At 45.2% G+C, this 21,595-nt stretch overlaps 1 protein-coding gene and 1 long non-coding RNA gene across 4 annotated transcripts; one reads left to right on the top strand and one right to left on the bottom strand.

The window, feature by feature from the left end:
* Positions 1–1,469: 1,469 nt before the first annotated feature.
* LOC141567912 (uncharacterized) lies at positions 1,470–13,189 on the bottom strand. Of its 3 annotated transcripts, none has more exons than XR_012490888.2 (2): positions 12,752–13,189; positions 1,470–3,317 (listed from the first exon to the last, which is right to left on the bottom strand). It is a non-coding gene; the product is annotated as an uncharacterized LOC141567912 (long non-coding RNA). The 3 variants fall into 3 exon arrangements; XR_016021556.1 differs by having other exon boundaries at positions 1,470–2,735; XR_016021555.1 differs by lacking the exon at positions 12,752–13,189 and adding an exon at positions 5,869–5,974.
* SRP9 (signal recognition particle 9) lies at positions 13,187–21,137 on the top strand. Its single transcript, XM_019730917.3, has 3 exons — positions 13,187–13,404; positions 17,310–17,378; positions 19,037–21,137. The coding sequence occupies exons 1-3, from the start codon at positions 13,333–13,335 to the stop codon at positions 19,154–19,156; spliced, it is 261 nt and encodes an 86-aa protein (XP_019586476.1). The 5' UTR covers positions 13,187–13,332; the 3' UTR covers positions 19,157–21,137.
* Positions 21,138–21,595: the final 458 nt, after the last annotated feature.

Below are 21,595 nucleotides of genomic sequence, written 5' to 3'. Positions count from 1 at the left end.
TTTCACTAGCACCCCAGACCAACGAGGGCCACATGCTCATATCAAAGGAAGCCAGAAATGAGACCCACGGGAGAGGTTTCCACTCTGTCTTCAGGAAAACGGCTAGCCTGGCATAGCCAAAAGGCTCCACTCAGCAATTCCCAACCTCTGGGCCTTCATTCTGTGCCTTTCCAGTTTTTACAAAGAATTTGCAGTTAAAGCTCTTTACAGTTACAAAGAATGTCCACAGGCATTGTTTCCATTGATCCCCATAAGAACCTTGCAAGACATGCAGATTACAGTGGGGTGGAGACTGATTAAGGGATCAGGCAGGGCCTCCAACTGGGAATGTGGACCCCAAGCTCCTGGTTGTCTGCCTCCCTCTCTTGAGAGGCTTCCTAGGTTGTCCCCTTTTTGATCTTACGGACTAGGGTTGTCAGAGGCCTGAGAGAGGCAGAGAGGAGAGCCAGGGAATCGGCTTTTGGTCCCTGGCATTCGTTCTTGTCACTGTACTGTCTCTCACCACCCGGCCAGGGGATCATCTCTTGTCCCCACCCAAGGTGGCAGGCTGCAGAGCAGGGAACAGACCAGCTTGGGGAGCTCGCAGCTGCCCAGTGCTGGTCTCGGTAGCCGAGCTTCCGTTCTTCAGAGACTAATTAATGGAGCGCCAGGGCAATGGACCAATTCCCCCAAAGATTCTTGCTTGCAGTCCAGTCATCCCACACACTCTCTGACTCCCTGTGGTAGGGTCCTTGAAATTTCATTTCACAACTTCCTGGCAGCTAGCAGGGCAGCGGTGGTAATCCCGTTACTGTTGGCCAGTCTCCCGAGCAGGCCTGACTGCTGCTCCTGCGGCCGCAGACGTCCTCCTCCCCCACACTGTTGCCAGGCCAGCGGCCCGTAATCGTGGTGGCGAGCTCTGAAACCTCGCCAAGAAGTCTCTCTGGGACATGTGAAGGCAGCTCGTGAGCGTGAGCCCACGGGGAGGCTGACGCTCCCCACGCCCATTCCTACCCACAGTCTGCCTCTCCCCTCAGTCAAAGGAAATGAACCTCATCACCCACGTCCAAGGACAAGCTCGTGCTTAGCAGAAGCCCGGAGACACAGAACAGATAAGAAGGTGGTAGGAGCTGGAAGCTCAGCTCCTCCAGGTCCTGGAGGAACCCGGGTCTGCGCTGGGGAAAGTGTGTGTTCCATCTGTCCGATGGCGTCATCCATGAAACTTTTCCTCTAAGAAGCTCAGCACGTCACTCTATGCTTCGTGGTGCTCCCAGATCCTAGGGATCACAAGGCTTTAGTAATTAGGGACGAGATAGCATGGAAATGCGGGAATCACAAAGAAGCAAAACAGTCTCTCAGCAGTCCCTGCTGGTATTAAAGTCAGACCAAAGTGCCCGCGTCTCCCTCATCTCTCAGTTCTCCATGCTGTTGGCTGTGGGAGTGGGATGCACGGGGGATGAGTAGGGAAAAGAAATCACAGTTACCCTGTATGTTGTACTTTATAGTTTGCAAGTATATATTTTTTAATATAAACAATTTTAAAATATGTTATTTGTCTTAATCCTCAGAATAAAACTGCGTCTGGTACACGGTAGATTCAAATGTTGGTCTCTCTTCCTTTCTCCTCATGAGGTTAGAAGGAAAGATAGTATTATCTTCACTTCACAAAGGAACAGACCGAGGCCATAATTATTCAAGATTAACTATATATGTATATTGTAGTGGACCCTAGACTCAAATACAGCTTTCCACACTGCACATGTCCTGCTCGCAGACTCCTAGGGTTTAGACACGGCCCCTTCCTTCCTCTTAAGTCCCCATCCAATTAGTCCTGTGAATGCGACAGCTTTTAAAATATCTCAGATGTGTATCATTCTCATTATTCCTGGCACTGGTCTAAGTACTTTAAATCTATTCATTAATTTGATCTTCAGAAGACACTAAGGTAGGTATCATCATTGTTCTCATTCTATACAGATGAGGAAATGGATGGACGTGGCGGTTAAGTAATTTGCCCAAAGTCACACTGCCTGTGGGTGGCCGAGCAGTGCGAGCCCAGGCGGTCTGGCCCCTGAGTATGGATGCTTGTTGATCACTGTGTTACATTAGCTCTCACTTACTTTGTTGTTAGTGCCTCCCTATCTCAGACATTAGTCAATAAGTCCTTGAAGGCAAGAACTGTCTTTTTATCCTGATTCCCAAGCCCTAAGCATAAAGTCTGGCACCCAGTATACACTCAATAACTAGTGAAAAAAATGTTTGACGAAGGAGGAAACCAGAGGAAGTCCATCCTGTTTAAACTTAAACTCTCAGAGCTCAAACTGGCCGTGAATTCTTTCCTCTGCTGTGACCCAAAGTAATACACAACCACAAAAACAGATTACTGATCGTAGCCTCATCCATCCTCAGATGGGCTTGGAATCCTCCCAAAGGCAGTACCAGCTCCCGAGGACCCGAGGCAGAGCTCCTAGGGACCCAGCCTGAGGTCCAACTTCAGTCTCCCAGGGCCACCCTTCTGTGTCTGTGCTTAGAATCAATAGGCTCCCCCCAAAATGGGAAATCTGCTCTACAGCTTCGATGCTGATGTGCGGAGGTGAGTCACATGGTGAGGACTTCCCAGAATGTCTGAGTGAATCAGCTGCTCGGGTTGGGACAAATCCAGAACATGGGACAAATCCAGAATTAGCAGTGTAGGTAGCCTTGATCCTGGAGGACACCTTTCTTCCGTGTCTTCTCTCAAACATAGTGACCGTTGCCTGAAAAAAGTAAAAAGCGAACCAATCACCTAGGGTGGCACATGGCAAATTGAGATCCAATATAAACCATCTGGTCTAGAGAAATGGCCAACTGGAAGGATGGGAGCCTGGAAACCACCCAGGAAGCAAACTTATTTGAGGGGAAATGATGAGTCAGCTCTGCCCAGAAACAAAAGCCTTTCTTGAAGTCCTTTGCAATCGTCCCCACAGAATCTCTTCTTGGAGGAGCCAGAGTTAGGTGACTTCATCTAAACATCACACTTGGATTCAAGGTTCTAAGATGCCTGGGCCCGGGCTTAGTGTGGACGAGGGAAGAGTATGGACGTGGGTGAGCATGAACTTGGGTGAGCATGGACGTGGGTGGAAGTGGATGTGGGTACGGTAAACCTTCATTGCTGTGTTGGGGGCAGCGTGGGTTGGAGAGAATCACTTCACAGTCACATAGATGTGCCAGGAGAGACATGATAGGAAGTACTGGACTAGCCGTGACCAGCAATTTCCCCTAGAATTAGCAGTGTAGGTAGCCTTGGTCCTGGAGGACACCTTTCTTCCGTGTCTTCTCTCAAACATAGTGACGGTTGCCTGAAAAAAGTAAAAAGCAAACCAATCACCAGGTCTAATTATCTCTCTTCAGCCTCTTCCTGGCAGGAGCAACCAAGGCTCTTGCCAAAACTCTGCTTCACCAACACCCTGATCTAAAAAGCCCCAAGTTAGCGAGAGAAGGCTCTGCTGGCCCAGAGCAGCTGTAAAGCTTCCCGACACCAAGAGAGGACACACGGGTTCAAGGCTGGGAGCTCCAGAGCAGCCATCCTCCTTGAGCGCCCTTGGCTTCCGCATCTGGACGGAGGAGAGGTGGTGGCGCCGGCCACCTGGCACTGCACCAGAAAGTGACACAGCCGTCAGCAGCCACTCGTCCTAACTGCCCCCCACCGCAGGAAGTTAGGAACCTTCCTAAAGGCCTGTTAGTGCTTGTAGTGGGAGCGCCAAGGTCAAGGTCAGGGGGAGCTCCACGGCCATTTCTGTCCGGGTTTGCTGAGAGCCGAGCCTGGGCCTCCCGCTAGCAGAGCCGGGAGATAGGCAAGAGCCTCTCAAGGGGACGCTGGAAAGCTGTCTGGGTACCACACCACTGCTGGTCTGCACTTCCTTGCCCTGCTGAAGTGGTTTCCCCACCTCGGCCTATAGGTGAGCCTGAGACCTGTTCATCTCCTCCTGGCTGGAATAGAGGTAACTCACTCCTGAAGGTGCCCCAGCTCAAGGCTCCCTTTGACTCACACAAACGTGAATCAGCCTCCAAAACCCCAGTCTCCTCAGGCTCCTGCACTTGCACGAGCAGGGAGTGGGGGAAACCAGCCAGGCGGCATCTCCTTGGCCTCCGACCTCGCCACCCCAGGGGAAGAAGGACCAGGTGTGGGTCACTGGGCAGTTATGAAACCTCAGGAGAAGCTGGAGTGACTTGGGGCTGGTGCTTTGAGAACAGGTGGGTATTGTGTGGTTGGCCGCAGAGGGGGTAAAGAATACCCATCCATTCACACACAAACACGATTCCAGCCTTGCACAGACATGGGGAGGCCTGCCAGGAGCCTGGGTGGCTTCAAACCGGAAATGGAAGAAGGACAGCTGTGTTCAGCAGGGTGTCAGTGACCCACACCCAGAAGAAAGGAGGCCCAGAAGCCAGGATGGACGTGTTTCCCACGCCTCGCCCTATGGATTATAACAGTCCCATAGATCTCAACATATAGCCTGAGGCATCTCTGGAGATACAGAAATTCCACTGGTCAGTAATTAAAGAGGGATGTTTTCCTAAAAACTGGAGAGAGGTAGTTTCTCCATACGTCTCATGCTGGTCATCTGCAAATATTTACTGAGTAGTACTGACTGCATGGTCCTGTCCGAGGTATTTGGTTACAAAGGTCAGCGTCTGCCCTCCCAGCCCCGCATCCCTGAAGATAGGCCACAAAGGGGAGCAAAGCTTAGCAGGAGCTTGAGCAACCAGACACACTAGGTTTGCAATCGGTCAAACACAAGAGACACAGAATACCTCAGCTTTGTGCCGAAGACAAAAGCTTTGCATGTTTTACTATTTTTCTCTTTCACAGTGGCTGGAAGACTGGATAAGGTGAGAAAGGAATGAGAGCAAAGGAGAGAAAATGGGTGAGAGTATAATGACGTGTGGAGCAAGTGATAATGGAGTGAGAGAGTGGGGGAGCTGGGGGACAGTGGCTCTCGGGCCTGAGTGGAGAAGGAGACAGGGCAGGCACCTAATCAGTTATGATTTCCCCCGGGGCTGGGCGTATCTTCTCCATCTGTCCTCCCACAGTCACCCAGTGCACTGAGGTGGTAGCTGTCTCTGTCTCCCTTTACTTCCCGATGGAGGCTGTGGTTATCAGTGTCCTGATTCCTGCAGCCCCACGTGGTCACACTCACCTCCCAGGCCAGGCTCTCACCCGTGGCCTCTAAAAAAGAAAGTCAAGACAGGGGCGGGGGAGGCCCTCGCTCACCATGTTTCCAGTTCCCACTGCCCACTCCAGTGCCCTCTTTCCCAACCGGTCATTCTAGGCATCTCTGCCACTAACCTTACCCTGTTCCGGGGACCTCAACCTCCCTCTGGGGAGAGCTACCCCTGCTCCCTGAAAGCTTGTCTGTGTGCCTTTGCTCACACCCTCTCTGTATCCAAAAGCCTAGCCATTCCATCTATTATCATCTGAACTTTATCTTCAAAACCCAAGTCCTCTGGGCAGCTTTTCCTGATTCCTGCCCTCAGTTAACCTGTCCCTTCTCTGCTCCGCAGAATTTTGTGACTTGATTCTAAACACTATTTATGATGGCTAGCTGTGCGTATGGACATTGCCTGTTTTGTGCTGTGTCCACTCCCCCTCCCCAAAACCCAAGTACGTACCAGGTTGAGGCTCAGGATCTATGCATTGACTTGTTGGACTAAATGACTGATCTGTGATCAATCAAAAGTCCACAGTCACCATTTCCCAGAGATGGTCTACGACAGAGCCCATTGTTGAGTGGAGATGTCATCTGATTTATTAATTAATGCAGACACTATTCCTCCAAATGCCCCGGGACATGGTTTTTGAAAATCCAGAACATTTAAAAAATGACTGAAAAAAACAACAACACTTACCGGCTGAGAAATCACTGAAGTTTTATTCCTAGTGCATTGGTTCCAGCATGATGTCCCCTTTCCTACCTCCCACCCCCACCAGTTGGTTGTCCCCTTTTCCCACCTTCCCCACCGTGCTTCTTTGGTGATTAGCAGGATTCCTGCCAGGGAGGGCTAATTGGGTTAATGGAGTGACTGTGTAATTGTTCTCTCTGCAGCCCAACCCACCACACTGGCTGCCTTCCGACTACCTGCTTCTCATCTGTTCCAGGATCACTAATTTGCAACAACAACTCCCATTGTCGTCCACATCTGGGACTTTGGGGTTTTAAGTGAATCTCCCTAAGGCAGAGAACAGAAGATGCTGCTATTTTGGTTTGTCTCATCTACAATGGGGCCATTCTCCGTGGTTCATGGGCATGCAGGGAAATCTGAGCAGCGATGGGACCCAGGCCAGAGCACAGGGCACTGAGGAGGAGGGAGGAGAGCAGGTGGGGGTAAAATTCTGACCTTTTCTTCCCAGCTACTTGGGTTTGCATTGCATTTTAATCTGTTTCAGATGAAACTGACAAGCCAGGGGCCTCTGGAATCTCAGTGCCCCCACCTTTGGCCTCTGGTCCCCAGAACAGCCAGCACACCCGAGTCAGGCACTGTGTGACCTGGCCTGACCCAGCTTCCCCCAGAGGAGGCCGCGCTCAGGGTGGCCTTTCTGATCCCCAAAGCTCAATCGGTGCCTGTTCGCTCTCAACACCCTTGGAAAAAACAAGGCTTTTTTTCCCTGTTGTTTTTGGAGGTGTGTCCATTCTGCTCCAATCCTGTTTCATCTTAAAGGGATCATTACCTGCCCAAAGTATGGGAATGTCAGCATTCTTGGATGGGGTGCAACTGGGACAGGGAGAGACAGCTGCCAGGAGCTCTGAGATGCGCCTGGGAGATGGCTTCGTAGATGCTGATGTGATCTTTGATCTCCCAGTCCCTTCAGTTTGTCTCCGGAGGGGACTTTGTTTCTTAGGGCGACTTCTATCTTTGCCTTTGCCCCTCGCGCTCCCCCCTTTCCCACCCCACCCCCAACTTCCAGATATTCCTTATCCTCTTTGTCCCTAGGCAACTGCAGGGCTTCTGATCACAGAATTCGGGAGAGCTGAATGTGTGTCCCTGGGGGTCACCTCTGGGCTGCTCCCACAGACACACTAGGGGGAACTGTTTGTGACACTTCATCCAGTCACCTCCCTCCAAAAACACCTGGGCAGGGAGGGGATGCTCAGACCTGCCTGAGTTCCCAGCTACGGTACCCTGTTGTGGTAGATGCTTTATAAACGCCGATTTCTGCCTTCAGTTTTGATTGTAAGCTTACATTACCTCTGCACCCTCCTCTGCTCTCACTGGCATGTTAGCTTCTTGTACATGTCTTTGTTTTCCCTGTATCACGCACCAGGTCGGGTGACTGACACGGAAGAGGGGCTTAATAAGTAAGTAATGAATTTAACTGGATTGGAAGTTTCTGGCAATCAAATAAGAGCCAGGGCTCTCTCCAGAAAGGGACAGATTGAGCAAAAGGTAGCCATACCAACCAATGCCTTCCCCAGCTAAGCTAGAGGGTATGTGCTCCATGGGGGACCATTTCCTTCAGGAAAAGGCTGGAATTGGGCCGCAGGGAAATGTCTCCATGTGACTGTCTGCACATGACTGCCCTCCACTGGACACTGGGCCAAAGCCGCCCCAGTCCCGCTCCACATCAGAATGCCCTCAGGTTTCCTTCCCTCCCCATTCTGGACTCAACTACTGGGCAAACCGGTTTCTTGGCTGGCTACGTACCAAGTTTGTTCCACTCTGACTGCTGTGCATTGAAGCTATGAAACCCGTGAAGGGACAGGAGGATCAGGGTTTCTTTGACTCCTGGCCTATCATGGGTTCCCGAAATACTTGATGCATGAAAATCAACATCATGACACGGGGTCCTGGCATGCCAGCAGCACTGTGGACTATTATTATGATTATTTATATGAGAATCCAGTTAAGAACCGATAGCTGTTCTGAGTCTAGAACAGCTATGACGCTGACAGGTTTTAGAAGACAATGGAGGACGATGAAAAGGGACGAACAGCTTCAAGCAGAAGAATTCAAAAACAGTCAGTCATTTCTCTCTATCTTAACCACAAAACCTTCCTCCTTTGGGAAAAGAGAAAGGAGAGGGAAAGTAAGCACATGTACTGCCAAATCTTGTGGATGAGACTGCTCTCTCTCTCACTGTGACATGACACGTTTTCTGTCTTTGATTATAGGTATTTGTGAATTTGCCTTATTATTTCTGCCGCTGCCCTCATTAGCTTATAAGCACTTTGCCCGGCAGAGTGGCTCCTAAAAGATCTGCAATACACTTATTGAATTCCTGGCAGTCAAATATAATATATGAATGTCTAATAACTTGCCAATGGCAACAGTAAAATACGCAAAAATGGAGACATCACACTTATTGCTTATAAATTGCTTCAGTTTGTTGAGAAATTGTTTTTGACTCCCAACATTGAACTGTAGGCTAAGCCCAGGGCCTGGTAGGCATTTGGATACATGAATCTGGAGCTTCAGGAAGAATTCTGGACTAAGCAAGGAGAGTCAGGAGTCACACAGCAAGGAGGTAGAAGTGAAAACCCGGAGTATCACCCAGGAAGGACTATAGAGGAGGAAATCAAAGTTTGGGACCTTGGGACCCAATGCTAAGGGAACAGGGGGCACAGAGGAGGCCAGCACAGGGCAGAGCAGGGAAAACCAGAGAAGTGAAGGAGAGAGGAAGAATGGGATCTAAAAAGCCAAGGGCTTGGGAAGTTTTAAGCATAAAGTGGTGGCCAGTGGCCTCAAGTGCAGCTGAATAATCTAATTAAGAGAGAATTAAGAGCTGACTGCTGGATTGGGCAACAAAGGTCAGTGGTGACCTGGGAGAGCACTTGGTGACTTCAGTGAAAGCAGCTTCAGTTGGGGGGATGAGGGTGGGTAGAGTGCAAGACACCATGGTGACAATGGGATTGAATGGGAGGCAAGAACATGAAAACAATCACAAGAGAAGGGAAGGAACAAGAGCTTCTGGTTTTGACCTTGCACCCAGGCTCTGTCTGCCAATCTAGCTTCCCTATTGACACCAGTTACATTTTCTTAAAATCAAAATTAATCCTACCACTTCCTGTGGTGCTTAACATGTGCTGGCTTGCCATTTGCTGAACAATGAAGAGCAAAGTCCAGTGCCAATCTGTTTAGTATAATTTATTTCTCAGGCTTGGTTTTTTCATCACCTATAAAGGCGAGGTGCACGGGTCTATACTCTCTTACCTGAAATCCTTGGGGCCACACGCGTTTTGGAACTCACAGCTTGTTTGGAATTCCAGAAAGGTAATGTGGTACATTTGCCATATATTACAGAGACTGGTCTCCACCTAGTAGTCAAACATACCAAGTGGGTCAGATCAAGGCTATAAACAACCTTACCAGCGGTCAGGTCAAGTTTTCCATCAAAGAAGTCACCAAGATACTTTGGTTTTTCAGATGTTTGGAATTATGATAAGAGCTCCCGGACCGCCCTCACAGCGTTGTTTGAAGGCTCAGATGAGACATGCGTGTGAAAATGAAGCCAAAGGGATAACCACAAAGAGTACAGAGGCCCCGCTCTTCTTGACTGGGAATGAAAGGAATCTTTCTTTTTCTGACATCGTGTGTGTGTGTGTGTGTGTGTGTGTGTGTGTGTGTGTGTGAGAGCAATTTATAAAGGACACTCTCTGATAGCCTTTCGGAAGCCATTTCTCCACAGCTGGAAAAGAATAACCTACTTTAAGGAATACATCCGAGTGTAGCTGGGGATATTTGAATGATCAAGGATAGTTCTCCTAACTTCTTCGTCACCTTGATTTCGCTCTCTTTTTAGGGGCTGGGACTGGGCTAAGCTCAGGTAGGTGAAGATGGAATTCACAGTGATGGGGACCCTCCCAATGCAATCACTTCTTTATTATCACCCGTCCTGCTAAGCTTTGAGCTCTATGAGGCAGGGACTAGGTCTGTCTCTTTCACGGCTGGGTCTCCAGTGCCCAGCACAGCTCTTGCTACTTGCCCAGGGTGGGCATTTGATATATGCTTTGCGAAACTGAAAGGAAATTGATCTCTTATAGTCCACATGGTGACAGAAGGCAAAATTGCAATTGTCTTAACTTCCACTGTTTTCACCTTCAGGCAAAAACGTCTCCTCCCAGGGTCATTCCATCTGACTCTGCCCTCTCTGCCGCTCACTTCTTTTTGGCTCCCCCACCTCCTTAACTGAGGATTTGGGTCCCTGGCTCACCGCCTTCTTCTTTATCCTCTCCCATTTCTTTCTCAGAAGTGTCTTTAATACTTCGGTGGACAGCCCAGCCTCACCAGGGACTACTGCTCCTCTAAAATGTTAAATACCGAATCGGGCCATAACTGCAGTTCCTCTTTCCTGTTATGTTACTTTCAGATTTCCTTGAAACCTGGCCCCTTCACCTCTCTTTTTTGACCCAATTAATTACTGCTCTAGCTAACCTGGATCTCATGATTTATCACTTCCACCACTCTCTTGCCAATTCTTCCAACATTTTGTCCTTCTGCCTCATGGACCCTATAAAACCCTAACATCTGCCTTTTCTATTCCAAGACCCAGGCTTTTGGATGGTGTTGAAGATAGAGCACAAATGTGCAGATTGGGACTATTCCCAGACGATCTCCGATTTCAGCTGGGACTTCAGCCCCGCCTGACATACTGTTTTGGAGTTTCGGGTCTACTTCCTCACTCATTTCTCACAGTGGCCTTCCCAAATCTTCTCCTCAAGGCTCTAAACCCACCCACCCCCTCCTACCTTAGAAGATGGCCTTGCCGCTTAAGTGACAAAGAACATTTACTTGCCCTTGTATCTACATACTCACCTATATCCTCACCCACCTTTTCCTCCTTCCTCACCTCCTCAAAGGCAATGGTGAAACTTCTGTTGTTTTCATACAGAAGTTTCCTCCCCTTCCTGTTACCCCTGAGATCTTGCTTTCCCATTTTTGTTATATTTTAAGTCTCTCTTTCTCTTATAATGGCTTCTCTAAAAGTTATAAACAGACACAAGATATTTCCATCTTAAAAAAAAATAACACTCGGGCGGCCGGATGGCTCAATTGGTTAGAGGGCGAGCTCTGAACAACAGGGTTGCCGGTTCGATTCCCACATGGGCCAGTGAGCTGCACCCTCCACAACTAGATTGAAGACAAGGAGCTGCCACTGAGCCTCCGGAGGGGCGGCCGGAGGGCTCAGTTGGTTACAGCACGAGCTCTCAACAAGGTTGCTGGTTCAATTCCCTCATGAGAAGGTGGGCTGTGCCCCCTACAACTAAAGACTGAAAATGGCAACTGGACTTGGAGCTGAGCTGCGCCCTCCACAGCTAGATTGAAGGACAATGACTTGGAGCTGATAGGCGCTGGAGAAACACACTGTCCCCCAATATTCCCCAATAAAATTTATAAAAATAAATAAATAACACACTTCTTCACCCAGTGTCTTCAGGCCATCTTCTTATCTCCTCTTCTGCTCATGGTTGAGTTCATAGAGAAGAGAACAAAGCAGCTGCCTTCACTTTGTCACCTCTTCCGCCTGTCAGTCAGTTCTACTTGATTGATCCCCAGCCTGCCAGAGTCTCCTCTGACCAGGGTCACCTCCCAATGACTACAATCAACCAACTCATTTCAGTTTTTGTTGTACTTGAGTCCTATCTGTTATCTGACACCCCTGACAGCTCCCTCCTCAAAACCCTCTCCTCCCTTTACTTCCCTCCCTGGTCTCCTTTTCTCTCTCTGATAATTCTCCTCTGCCTCTTTGTGGACTCTACTCCCTCTCTCTCACCCTTTGTACATGTGGCTGTTTCCCAGGATTATCCTTCTCTTCTCTTCTTGTGCTATGTCCTCTCCTCGGGAGGGCTCAACTAAGACCTATCTCTTCCGATGACTCCTATTTTACACCATTCCAGGAGTTTCAAATGGAGAGACCCAGCTAGGCTACTGGACACCTCCACTGGATGTCCCAAAGATACTTCCAGCACATTAAGTCCAGAACTGAACTTACCGTCTTCCCCAGTCTCCCCAAACCTGATCTTCCTTTCCCGTATCAGTCAACGACCACCACCTCCACTGGCCTAAGAGTCATTTTCTCCTCTCCTCTCCTGTATTCCTGACATCCAATCATTCACCAAGTAAATCTCCAATCTGTGTGCTCCTCTCAATTCCTAAACTAGTGCCTTAATCCAGAGTCATAATCTCTTATGCCAGCATTACTGCAAGAGCATCTTAAGAGGTCTCCCTGCCTCCAGGTTTGCCTCACTTGGCTTCAGTCTCAAGTGTGCAGCTGGAGGCCTATAAAATGCAAATCTGCTTAAAGCCCTTCAATGGACAGGAAAAACTAATCTATAGTAGCAGAAAGCCGATTAGTGATTGCCTGGGGCCAGGGGTGGGCATGGGGAGGTTGAATATAAAGAAACATGAGGACCTTTTTGGAGATGAATATTCTGTATTTTGACTGTGGTATTGGGTATACACACCCAATGGGTATCTTTGTCAAAATGCATCAAACTGTACATTTTTATTAAGTAGAATGTTTTATTTTATGCAAAATATGCCTCAATCAACTTAATGAACGAAAGATACCCTGCAACGTCACCCCACTGCCTGGAGGATGAAGATCAAATTTCTTATCCTGCTGTAAGTTATGATATGGCTTCTTCTCCTTCTCTTCCCCCACCCCCTAAGAACCCGTCACATGAAATGCACTGCAGATCTAAAATGGGCCTAAATCTTCTGCCCCTCCTCACCCACCTGTTGAACATCCACCAGGTTTCTCGAGGTTCAGCTTGTGCTGCCTCTATTCACGTACCTCGCAACCCACAAGGAATCCTTCTTCCCTTGTGTTTCACTGACCCGACGTAAACGATATAAAGTTTTCGGCCGCACTCTCGTCTGTGTGTCTCCCCTCTCCTTTACTAAGCTGTGGGTGTGACCGTTGGACCCTGTCGTCCCCATCCTTGTATCTCCAGCGCCGATCACTGAGCCGCTCAGTCTTTGTTGAAGGAACCCGGACATGACCATTGCAGTCCAGCCCAGAGCACGGCAGGACACGTGTTCCTCCAGACCTCCAGGGGGCGTCGTAGCAGGCGCCAACTTTCCCTGCTCTAGACTTCTCTGGGCCAGCTCCCAGAGCCACACGCTCGGGGCTCCGCCCCCTCCCTCGCAACATCCTGCCTTCCTATTGGACAAGGGCGGTCAGAGTCACCCAATGAAACGAAGCGTTGGTGGGAGGAGGTGCCACCGTCTCTGGGCCGCTGGGCGCTGTGTCGGGTGGAGGTGGCGGTAGTGGCGGTGGTGGGAGTTAGGTACCCAGGGTGGGTAGGCGGGCCGGGTTGCGCCGGCTTTGGTCCCGACCTTGCCTCCTTCTCCCATTGCGCCGCGGGGCCCACGATGCCGCAGTACCAGACCTGGGAGGAGTTCAGTCGCGCGGCCGAGAAACTCTACCTCGCCGACCCTATGAAGGTAAATTGCCGGCGGGGCCGGTGCCTCTGTCCCCAGCCCAGGGTGTCTTCCCTGCCATCCGCTCGGCCTCGGGAGCTTCTTCAGCACCCTGCTAGGTGCTGCGAGGGAGCAGAGACGGACCCCGCCAAGTCCGATGGTTCCTACTGCCTCCTCCCTGATTAACGGCCCTGAAATGGGCAAAAATCAGGGTCATTTCAGGGCCCTCACATCTCCCTTCGGTCTTTCCCCGGCCCCAGTCCCTCAGCTTCCCATAGGGCTTTGGATGGTTTACGTGTCTCTAAGGGCAGGGCTCCTCCCCCTGCAGCTGCGGCTTCCTGTCCGGTAGTAGTCTTGCTACCCTCTTCCCCTGCCGCCAGGGTAGAAGGGTACTTCGTGTAAAATAAGATGGTATTTTTTTCTGCCAACCCCGAGACATGTTGAACAACCCCAATTTGGAGACATCTACACCCCATGGAACAGTGGGTCTTAACTTGGGGAGCGGGGGGGGGCAATGCCCTTTTGAGAATGTGAGAATGCTTGCACCCTTTCCTCAGAAAAATGCACTTAAAGGTTTGCAAACAATTTTAGGGGGCTGGAGGACTCATTCAGGGCCCCCGTAAAAGTTATTATAAGTGGATGCCAGAGGTTAGCTCATTATTAAAAAGCTAAGATTTATTGTCATATCTAAAACTTATTTGAAGCACCTTTTGTTACCTAAAAATCCTGCAAGCTTTTTAGACCTGGCTAAGTAACAAGACGCTGTAAAACATTCTGTTCCATTCTTTACAATACGATAATATAATAATAATAGAATGAATTAGATATTTTTCAAATTGAGTACCTCGTTTATAACACGATTTTTCTGGCTTCTCCATTTGGATGATTTCCCTTATTCATAGTGCCATTCATTGCTTCATGCAAACAATATATTATGAGAACAATACAGGATTTTTGTCCAGAAGTACCCATAGTGTAAATTTAAAATATTTGAAAAGATAGTAAAGAATATACAAACTCACATCAGGAATAATCATATTTTAAGAATGTGGTGGTGGTGGTCGGGAAAGTGGAAATAAAACGGTAATTACGGAGCACCGCTGTGAACCAAGATGTCTAGAATAGACAGGAGAGGGAAAACTTTTCAGCTCTTTACACAATCAGAAAATGCCAGGGACCTAAACACTTCTGTGTCTTCGTGATAGCCTTCTACTGGCTTTTAATAGGGAGGTAAAGGGATGAGTCGGGGAGGGAGCTTGACTAAAAGTTTTATTGAGTGCCTTCTATGTGACAGGCACTTCACATACATTTATATGTATAATTCACGTGAACAATTAAGACAACCCCTTGAGGTAGATGAATGAACAATCTTAGATATATTAAATGATTTGCCTCATCTAAGAGATTAAGCTAAAGTTTGAACCAGGTCTCTAAACCCCAAGTCCATGCTGTTTTCAGCAGTTCATACTGCCAGGACTAAGAAGAAAAGACATTTTGTCAGAACTCCCCGGGATCTGTTTTACGTACTTTTCTGTCTTCTCTCCCCACCACATTGAACCTGTTCATGATGATACACATCACCTTTACCATTCTCTCTGGCATTGCTCCAGTTGAAGATGGTATTACTGTACCCAACCATGTAATAACATCTTAGTTCTGTCTGCCTGTTGAATCCTTCCTTCATGCTCACGCCATAATTGTCTAAAACACAAAAAGTTGAATTCTCCCAGTTTCCTACCTAAAAACTAGTTCTTCATTGATTGCTGGATGAAATTCAGACTTCTGTCCTGCAGTCTGATCCTGTCTTCAGTCTTTTTGGCTTTGTCTCCCACCATTTCCACTCTCAGCTCTAGACTCAAGAAGCTACAGAATTCATCGAATCTTCGTTCAGACTGCTTCCTTAGCCTTTCTGCTACCTTCTCTCCTAAAAGAAAAAAGGCATTTCCAAACCCATCTCCTGGAAGCCTCTTTACACTTCCTCTCCCCCCAGTCTAAAGTACTTGTTTTCTCTTTTAGCATTCTATCTGTATATGCCTTTATTGGACTTACTTCGTGCTTTTTTGTGTTTTGGTTGTTTTGGATTGGTAGAATTCAAAGTTCTTAAGAGAGCCAGAACCTTGATTTCTTTTTCTCACTTCAAGGCATCTGACATGGTAACTTATTTGCTCCCTAAGTTATAAAATGGATCATCTTATAATACTAGAGACCTTTTAACTCTCTCATTTCTACTAATGAAGCCAGTGAGTATTTTAAAGAGTTGAAACTTTACATAGTTGTCATGCTTAGTACATTTTAAAATTTCAGTTTCTTTTTGTTTCTGGAGAACTGAACTTTTTAAAAATATGTAAAACTGAATTTCATAGTTCAATAAATAGAATCAGGTAAGCTAACGGTAATTAACCTAGTTATTATTTATATCTACTGGTGAGTTCCCTTTCTTCCTCCACCAGGACAAATCTCATAGGGTGGTGTGACTTTTTTTTTTTTGCAATCCCAGGGAAGCTGAGAGCATAATGGGAAAAGCTGTAGGTTACAGCTCTGATAACCCTTTTTATTTAGTTCCCAGAATTGTCTTGAGGCTTCTGGTGCCACATTATAACCATTTAAAAATTATGTTCCTGTTTTAGCTTTGTAGACTGCACTTTTTAAAACAGTTATTATGTTGGTTAACAAAACATTGACTCAGCTGCAATACACTATTGTGAAACTGTCATTTAAAGAAATAAAAATAATGCTAATGGAAGTTGTAAACTCTTGGGAGATGTCTTCTTTTATTGGAATATGCTGATATCTAAATCCTTTTCTTAACTACCTAACTGTAGAATGCGAAACAACAAAAAGTATTGTGTGGCATGGCATTCAATGTAGGAATTACTCTAGATTTGGGACAATTGTTGATGGAGACTTCTTTTCAAGGCAGGCTTCTGCCAGTTTGAAGAAATGTACTGGCATCTCTTCAGTGTACCATCATGTACCATCACGATAAAGATGTAATTTTGCGGAATGCTTTAGTCTCGGTCCGCCTCCTGAGAGCCATGGGAAAGGGAAAGTGTGAACTATGATTTCCTGAAAATGGATTTGAACTTCAAGATATTTCTGCTAAGTTTTTTTCCCTTTTCCTATCATTGCTCTGTGGCTAGATATGTTAGTATTGTAGGGGAGAAATACTTTCTCCTTTATCCTCATAGGCTTAATTGCTGGGGTCCTGCAAATTAAACTGACAGATTAACAAGAGGAAAAAATACTACATATGCACTGAGTTCACAAAAAAATGTAAGGAAGCAGTTATAATCTGGAGCCTCTATACCATCTTAAAGGGTGATAAAGTGGGAAAGAAGCTGGACAAAGGAAAAGGGGTTTGGGGCGTCTGGAAGGAGGGTAAGTTGTGGGCGAGTGACTAGGAAATGTATGAGGAATAAGAGTGTTTAGTACAGTTTGTTTGTGCAGATAACAGGGTTTCTTGGTAACAACTGAAAATTCATGCCACCTTTACAAAGGTTAATTTATGTCCTGCTTTTAGCCAGAAGGCAGAGAGCTAGTTTCCTTCTGCTCAGTCCTTATGCCAAAGTGCCTTATTGTGAGGTGGTGTGCTCCGATCCCCTTCAGGATATGTTACTGTCAGGAAATGCCCAGCGCCTTACGAGTCTCACAGACAGTGCCTGAATATGGATGTGTTCGGTGCATCTCTTCAAACTGACTGCATGTAAAAGACGCAACTTCTCTTAAGTCTAAAAAAAAATAAATCGTAGCAATAGGAATAGAATGGACTAAAATGCTGCTTGGATCTCATGTCAGTAATACGTTTTTAGTAAAAGTGCTTTTAGACATTTCGGCTATTCTAAAAGGATCTGTTTTAGCCCACCTAAAGATTCCATTATTTATGAGCAATATCTTTGACTTCACTTTCTAAACACGTATTTTTGTTTCAGGCACGTGTGGTTCTCAAATATAGACATGCTGATGGGAGTTTGTGTATGAAAGTAACAGATGATTTAGTTGTAAGTATACATTTTTGTTTGTTGCATACTTTCAGATTTGTTTGAGGTAATCATTTAAAAGTAGCTACATAGAAGTTATGCAGATTACCCATTAGGATGCTTATTTTGCATCTCGTTCCAAAGTCAAGAACAGCATTCTAGAAGCTACTTCTATAGGATCTGGAGGAAATAATTGAATGTGCTTCATTAAGACGATATGTCAAGTGTAGTTTAATAATTGCTCTCTTCAGACCTTAAGCAAGAGGAATGGAGAGACCAAAACTGGATGCAGGGAGGTAACAGTTTCCTTATAGGAGTGTGAGAAGTCAGTGGTGGTATTCGAACACAAGATTTAGGCTTTAGAGTTACATCTCTCTTTCCCTGTCTGCTCACTCCTGTCACTTCCTCACATCCCATTCACTCCTTAACCCTAACCCTCTGCCACCTGCTTCCTACATGCAGTATTCCCCTGAGACTGCTCTTGGCGAGAGCTCAGCAGTAGCCCCTTCATTTTCAAACCCAGCAGTCTCACCTGTTCTTACCTCACATGACCTTCTTGCTGCTTTTGATACAGAAAATCACTCTCTCGTGGAAAGTATTATTTTTTCCATCTGCGGCTCCATTTTATCTTTCTCTATGTTTCTGTTTCATTCTTTGCGGATTACTTCACTGATGTGCCCCCATAAATATTGGTTTCTCCAGGATTCTGTCCTTGGTTGCCTTTTCGTACCTCTTCTTTTGGAGTAATCCGTCACTCAAGGTAAACTCCATCCTCACACGACCTCAGGTCTCTGCCCTTTTCTTCTGCTTAAGTGCTCCTTTAATCTGCCATGCTGGCGTAGGCCTCTGTGCTTTGAACATTCTGCTTCCATCTTTGCAGTATTAAATCCCACCCGGCCCCACTAGGCAAGACTGCTGCTGATCTTTCAAAACTCTGCTCAAAAGGATTGCTGCGTCTCTTGCTTTTCTTTTTGGCTCTTCTTGTGCTGCACCACCATTGTTTTATCCCATTTGTCTTTTTAATAGATTGTGAGCTTCAAGACAATAGAGATAGGACAGTAATATTCTTACCTGTATTTTCAGTGACTAGCCTTGACCCAGAGGGTACTTAGTAAATTTTTTTTAATAGATGAATTATTTTTAAAGTTTCACAGTGACTTTAAAAATCACTTTTGGTCATATATCTTTTAATGATTAGCATGTCTTCCAAGAACCGATTGAATTTGGTGAAGTAACTGAAAATATGAAAAAGGAAGAGTAAATTGAAGTCTGGTCTGCTAGACTTGGAGTCAACAGATTTGAATCCTGGCTTAGCCATTGTCCATGCTTCAGCCTTGGAAAAGTTCACGCAAATGTTAGGCTTTCTGGGCCTCAATTTCCTCATCTATAAAGTGCCGTAGTCGTAGTCTGCTCACCTAATTGGTTTGTTGTGGAAAGGAAACCAAATATGTGAAAGTTAATGGACTCAATAAATGTATGCTTGAATCTTGAGCATTCACATCAAGAAAAATTTTAATTGTGATTGTCACAGAGTGAATAGGTATATCTGTATGTCCTCCAGAGAGAATAGAGCAAAACAATAGTAGCAAAGACTCAACTTCTTACCCAGTCATACATTTGCTACATTGTGCATAATCTAGTTTTACATAGTTAATGTATACTTTTAAAATTTCTGACAGTGTTTGGTGTATAGAACAGACCAAGCTCAAGATGTAAAGAAGATTGAGAAATTCCACAGTCAACTAATGCGACTTATGGTAGCCAAGGAATCCCGCAGTGTTGCCATGGAAACAGACTGAAGGGTTTGAAATGAAGACTGTTTGCCATGTTCTTAGAAGTAAATGTCTTTTGACTTTGAGACAGAAAATACTTTATGTAACTAAGTGGGTTATTCAGAAGACCTGAGATCATTTTTTTGTACTTTTTTTTGTTTGTGTTTGTTTTTGTTTTCTCTTTATTTTTCTTTTTGTACTTTTTAAAAAAATGTTTATTTTAGAGAGCTAGGATTGTAAACGCTTTCAGTTAGAAAGCCTTTATTTATTTTTGGAAATTGAACAAGAAATGCATCTGTCTCGGAAACTTTGCAGATTATTTGATGCAAGGCAAAATATATAATTATTTCTTTTGGTAAATTTGTATCAGTAATTGAAATTGAGATGTCAAGAAAAGCATATTCTTCCTTAAATTTAGTATATCCATCTTTAAAAAACATTAAATGTAACCATTTTTGCTGGATTAATAGATTTCTTTTAGAGCATACAATTTGTGCTGTTGATGACCACCAAATATATAATAACCAGAATTAACTGTACAGCAGTATGCTGATAATGTACAGTAGTGTCTCAATTGTACCCCAAAGTAATTCGGAAAACAGCTTTGCTTTACCTTAAACTTTCCAAATTCAAACAATATTTTTGAATATAAAGGATTCATATTCATATTCATCTTGTTGAGCAGAGACTTACTTTGAATCTAGTTTTCAGTGCTCAAAACACCGAACAGTTCCTGTAAATGCACGAACAGAACGATCGCTGATGGACTGAAAGCACCATATTGCAGAAATATTTGCCATATATTTCCAGTTTCTCAGAAGGGCTATGGATTATGTAAACTGTTAAACCTTTGTATACCTCTCACCTCCCTGCTCATTTCGCTCTTTGCTTAACCAAAGTGTTAAAGCATGACTGGCGCAACTTAATATTTTCCATTAAACCAAAAGTATGACATTATTTGATATTTCGCTTTTATTTGTAACCTGAGTGTAATGTTCACATGTTGATTCGTACATTAAAATATTTTTTGTTAGGAATTTGTCGCGTTGAGCAACATTTTAAGATGGAAAGTTCCATTAGCCGTTACAAATTTTGACATGTTTCAGAGAGGTCAGTAAATAAAATATGTGACTATATATTGTTTCTCTTAAAGTTTTTGACTTCTCAAGAATTACTGATTTCTTGACTGCGTATACTGTATTCATGTAGTCGAAACTGAGCTTAATAATACTGCAACTACATTTTTTGTTTCTTGGTGCTTTAATTACATGACTTTCTCTGAGCTGTATGTTGTTAGCAAGATTCTTGATTAAGGAAAATAACATCAAATAGTGTAGGATTTTTTAAGTTTGGGGTTTTTTCCCTCCAGAATTAGTGGGATCACTGGAGTTTTGTGCTCTTTTTCATTTACATCTTCCACTTTTAACACTACTGTGTAAAGATAACCAGAAAGGGATGGACTCATATTTGGGTTCTTGGAGTCCTTTGCAGCTTATAGCAGAGTGGGTACGAGCAGAGGTTCTGAGGCACACGGCCTGGGTTGTAGTCTTGGCTCCACAACGCCTGTGCCTCTGTGGTCTTAGACAAGATCCTTTCTAAGCCTCTATTTTCTTCTGGAAAGTGAGTTAACAATAGTGCTCTTAGGACTTTATGAGGATTAAATGGCATGATCCATTTTAAGCCCTTAGCACAGTGCCTGGAACGTAGTAAAGCTCAATAAATGGTGGCTATTATTACTATTATAATGACTGTTGTTTTTCAGGGGGAAGGGTGTAAGTAGCTACAGTTGTTAAGTTTTCTCATAATTTTAATTGAGTGATTATTTATTGGTAATGTCTGCCTTTTCTGCCAAGCTATGTCTATTATTACGTGCCATTTTTGGCAGCTGGGATATACAAGATCGTCCTCGTTGACAGTGTTCTTGCATGTTTCGGGGGGGACTGAACTCCTTAAATCTAAAACTTGTATTTTTTTGTGTCTCCACAAAATAAAATTACTAAGAGAACTAGTTGGTGGTAAAAGTATTGAATCTCTTAAAGACCATGTAAATAATAAAATATCAAATCATAATATATTCTGAAAATTGCAGTGCTGGGGACTCTTAATTTTGTTTTAATCGGAAAGTATTTCTAGACACTGTAATCACACGTCCATGGATTATTTTTTAGCAAATTGTTTTGTGATACATTCGATCAAATGCTGCTGACTGTAAGGTAATCCAAATGAAGTCATGCGGTCATTGAGATTCTAGGTACAGTTAGCAGTTGCAATAATTTCATTTTGTTCTTCTCTTATAAAGACCCATACTCCTTGGGTCACAGAGCCCATTAAACATTGCTGCCAGGCTATACATGTTCTCTTGTAAAGGGTTGGCTTCTCCCTAAATAAAAATAGTATTATTTATATTTTACTATAAGACTGGGAATATAATATAATTAATATAATATAATATAAATACCGAGTCTA

The sequence above is a fragment of the Rhinolophus sinicus genome, chromosome 6, assembly GCF_057876585.1.
Source record: "Rhinolophus sinicus isolate RSI-liver-muscle chromosome 6, RSI-T2T, whole genome shotgun sequence".
NCBI classification, from domain to species: Eukaryota; Metazoa; Chordata; class Mammalia; order Chiroptera; family Rhinolophidae; genus Rhinolophus; species Rhinolophus sinicus.
The sequence above is the reverse complement of the archived record's forward strand: the minus strand, read 5'-3'. Positions and strand labels throughout refer to the sequence as shown.

Bases quoted from the DNA above. Each gene is read 5' to 3' on its own strand.
- SRP9 (XM_019730917.3), top strand. From the start codon at position 13,333: ATGCCGCAGTACCAGACCTGGGAGGAGTTCAGTCGCGCGGCCGAGAAA. The intron at 13,405-17,309 runs GTAAATTGCCGG...TTTTTGTTTCAG, and splicing joins ACCTCGCCGACCCTATGAAG to GCACGTGTGGTTCTCAAATA. The intron at 17,379-19,036 runs GTAAGTATACAT...AATTTCTGACAG, and splicing joins AAGTAACAGATGATTTAGTT to TGTTTGGTGTATAGAACAGA.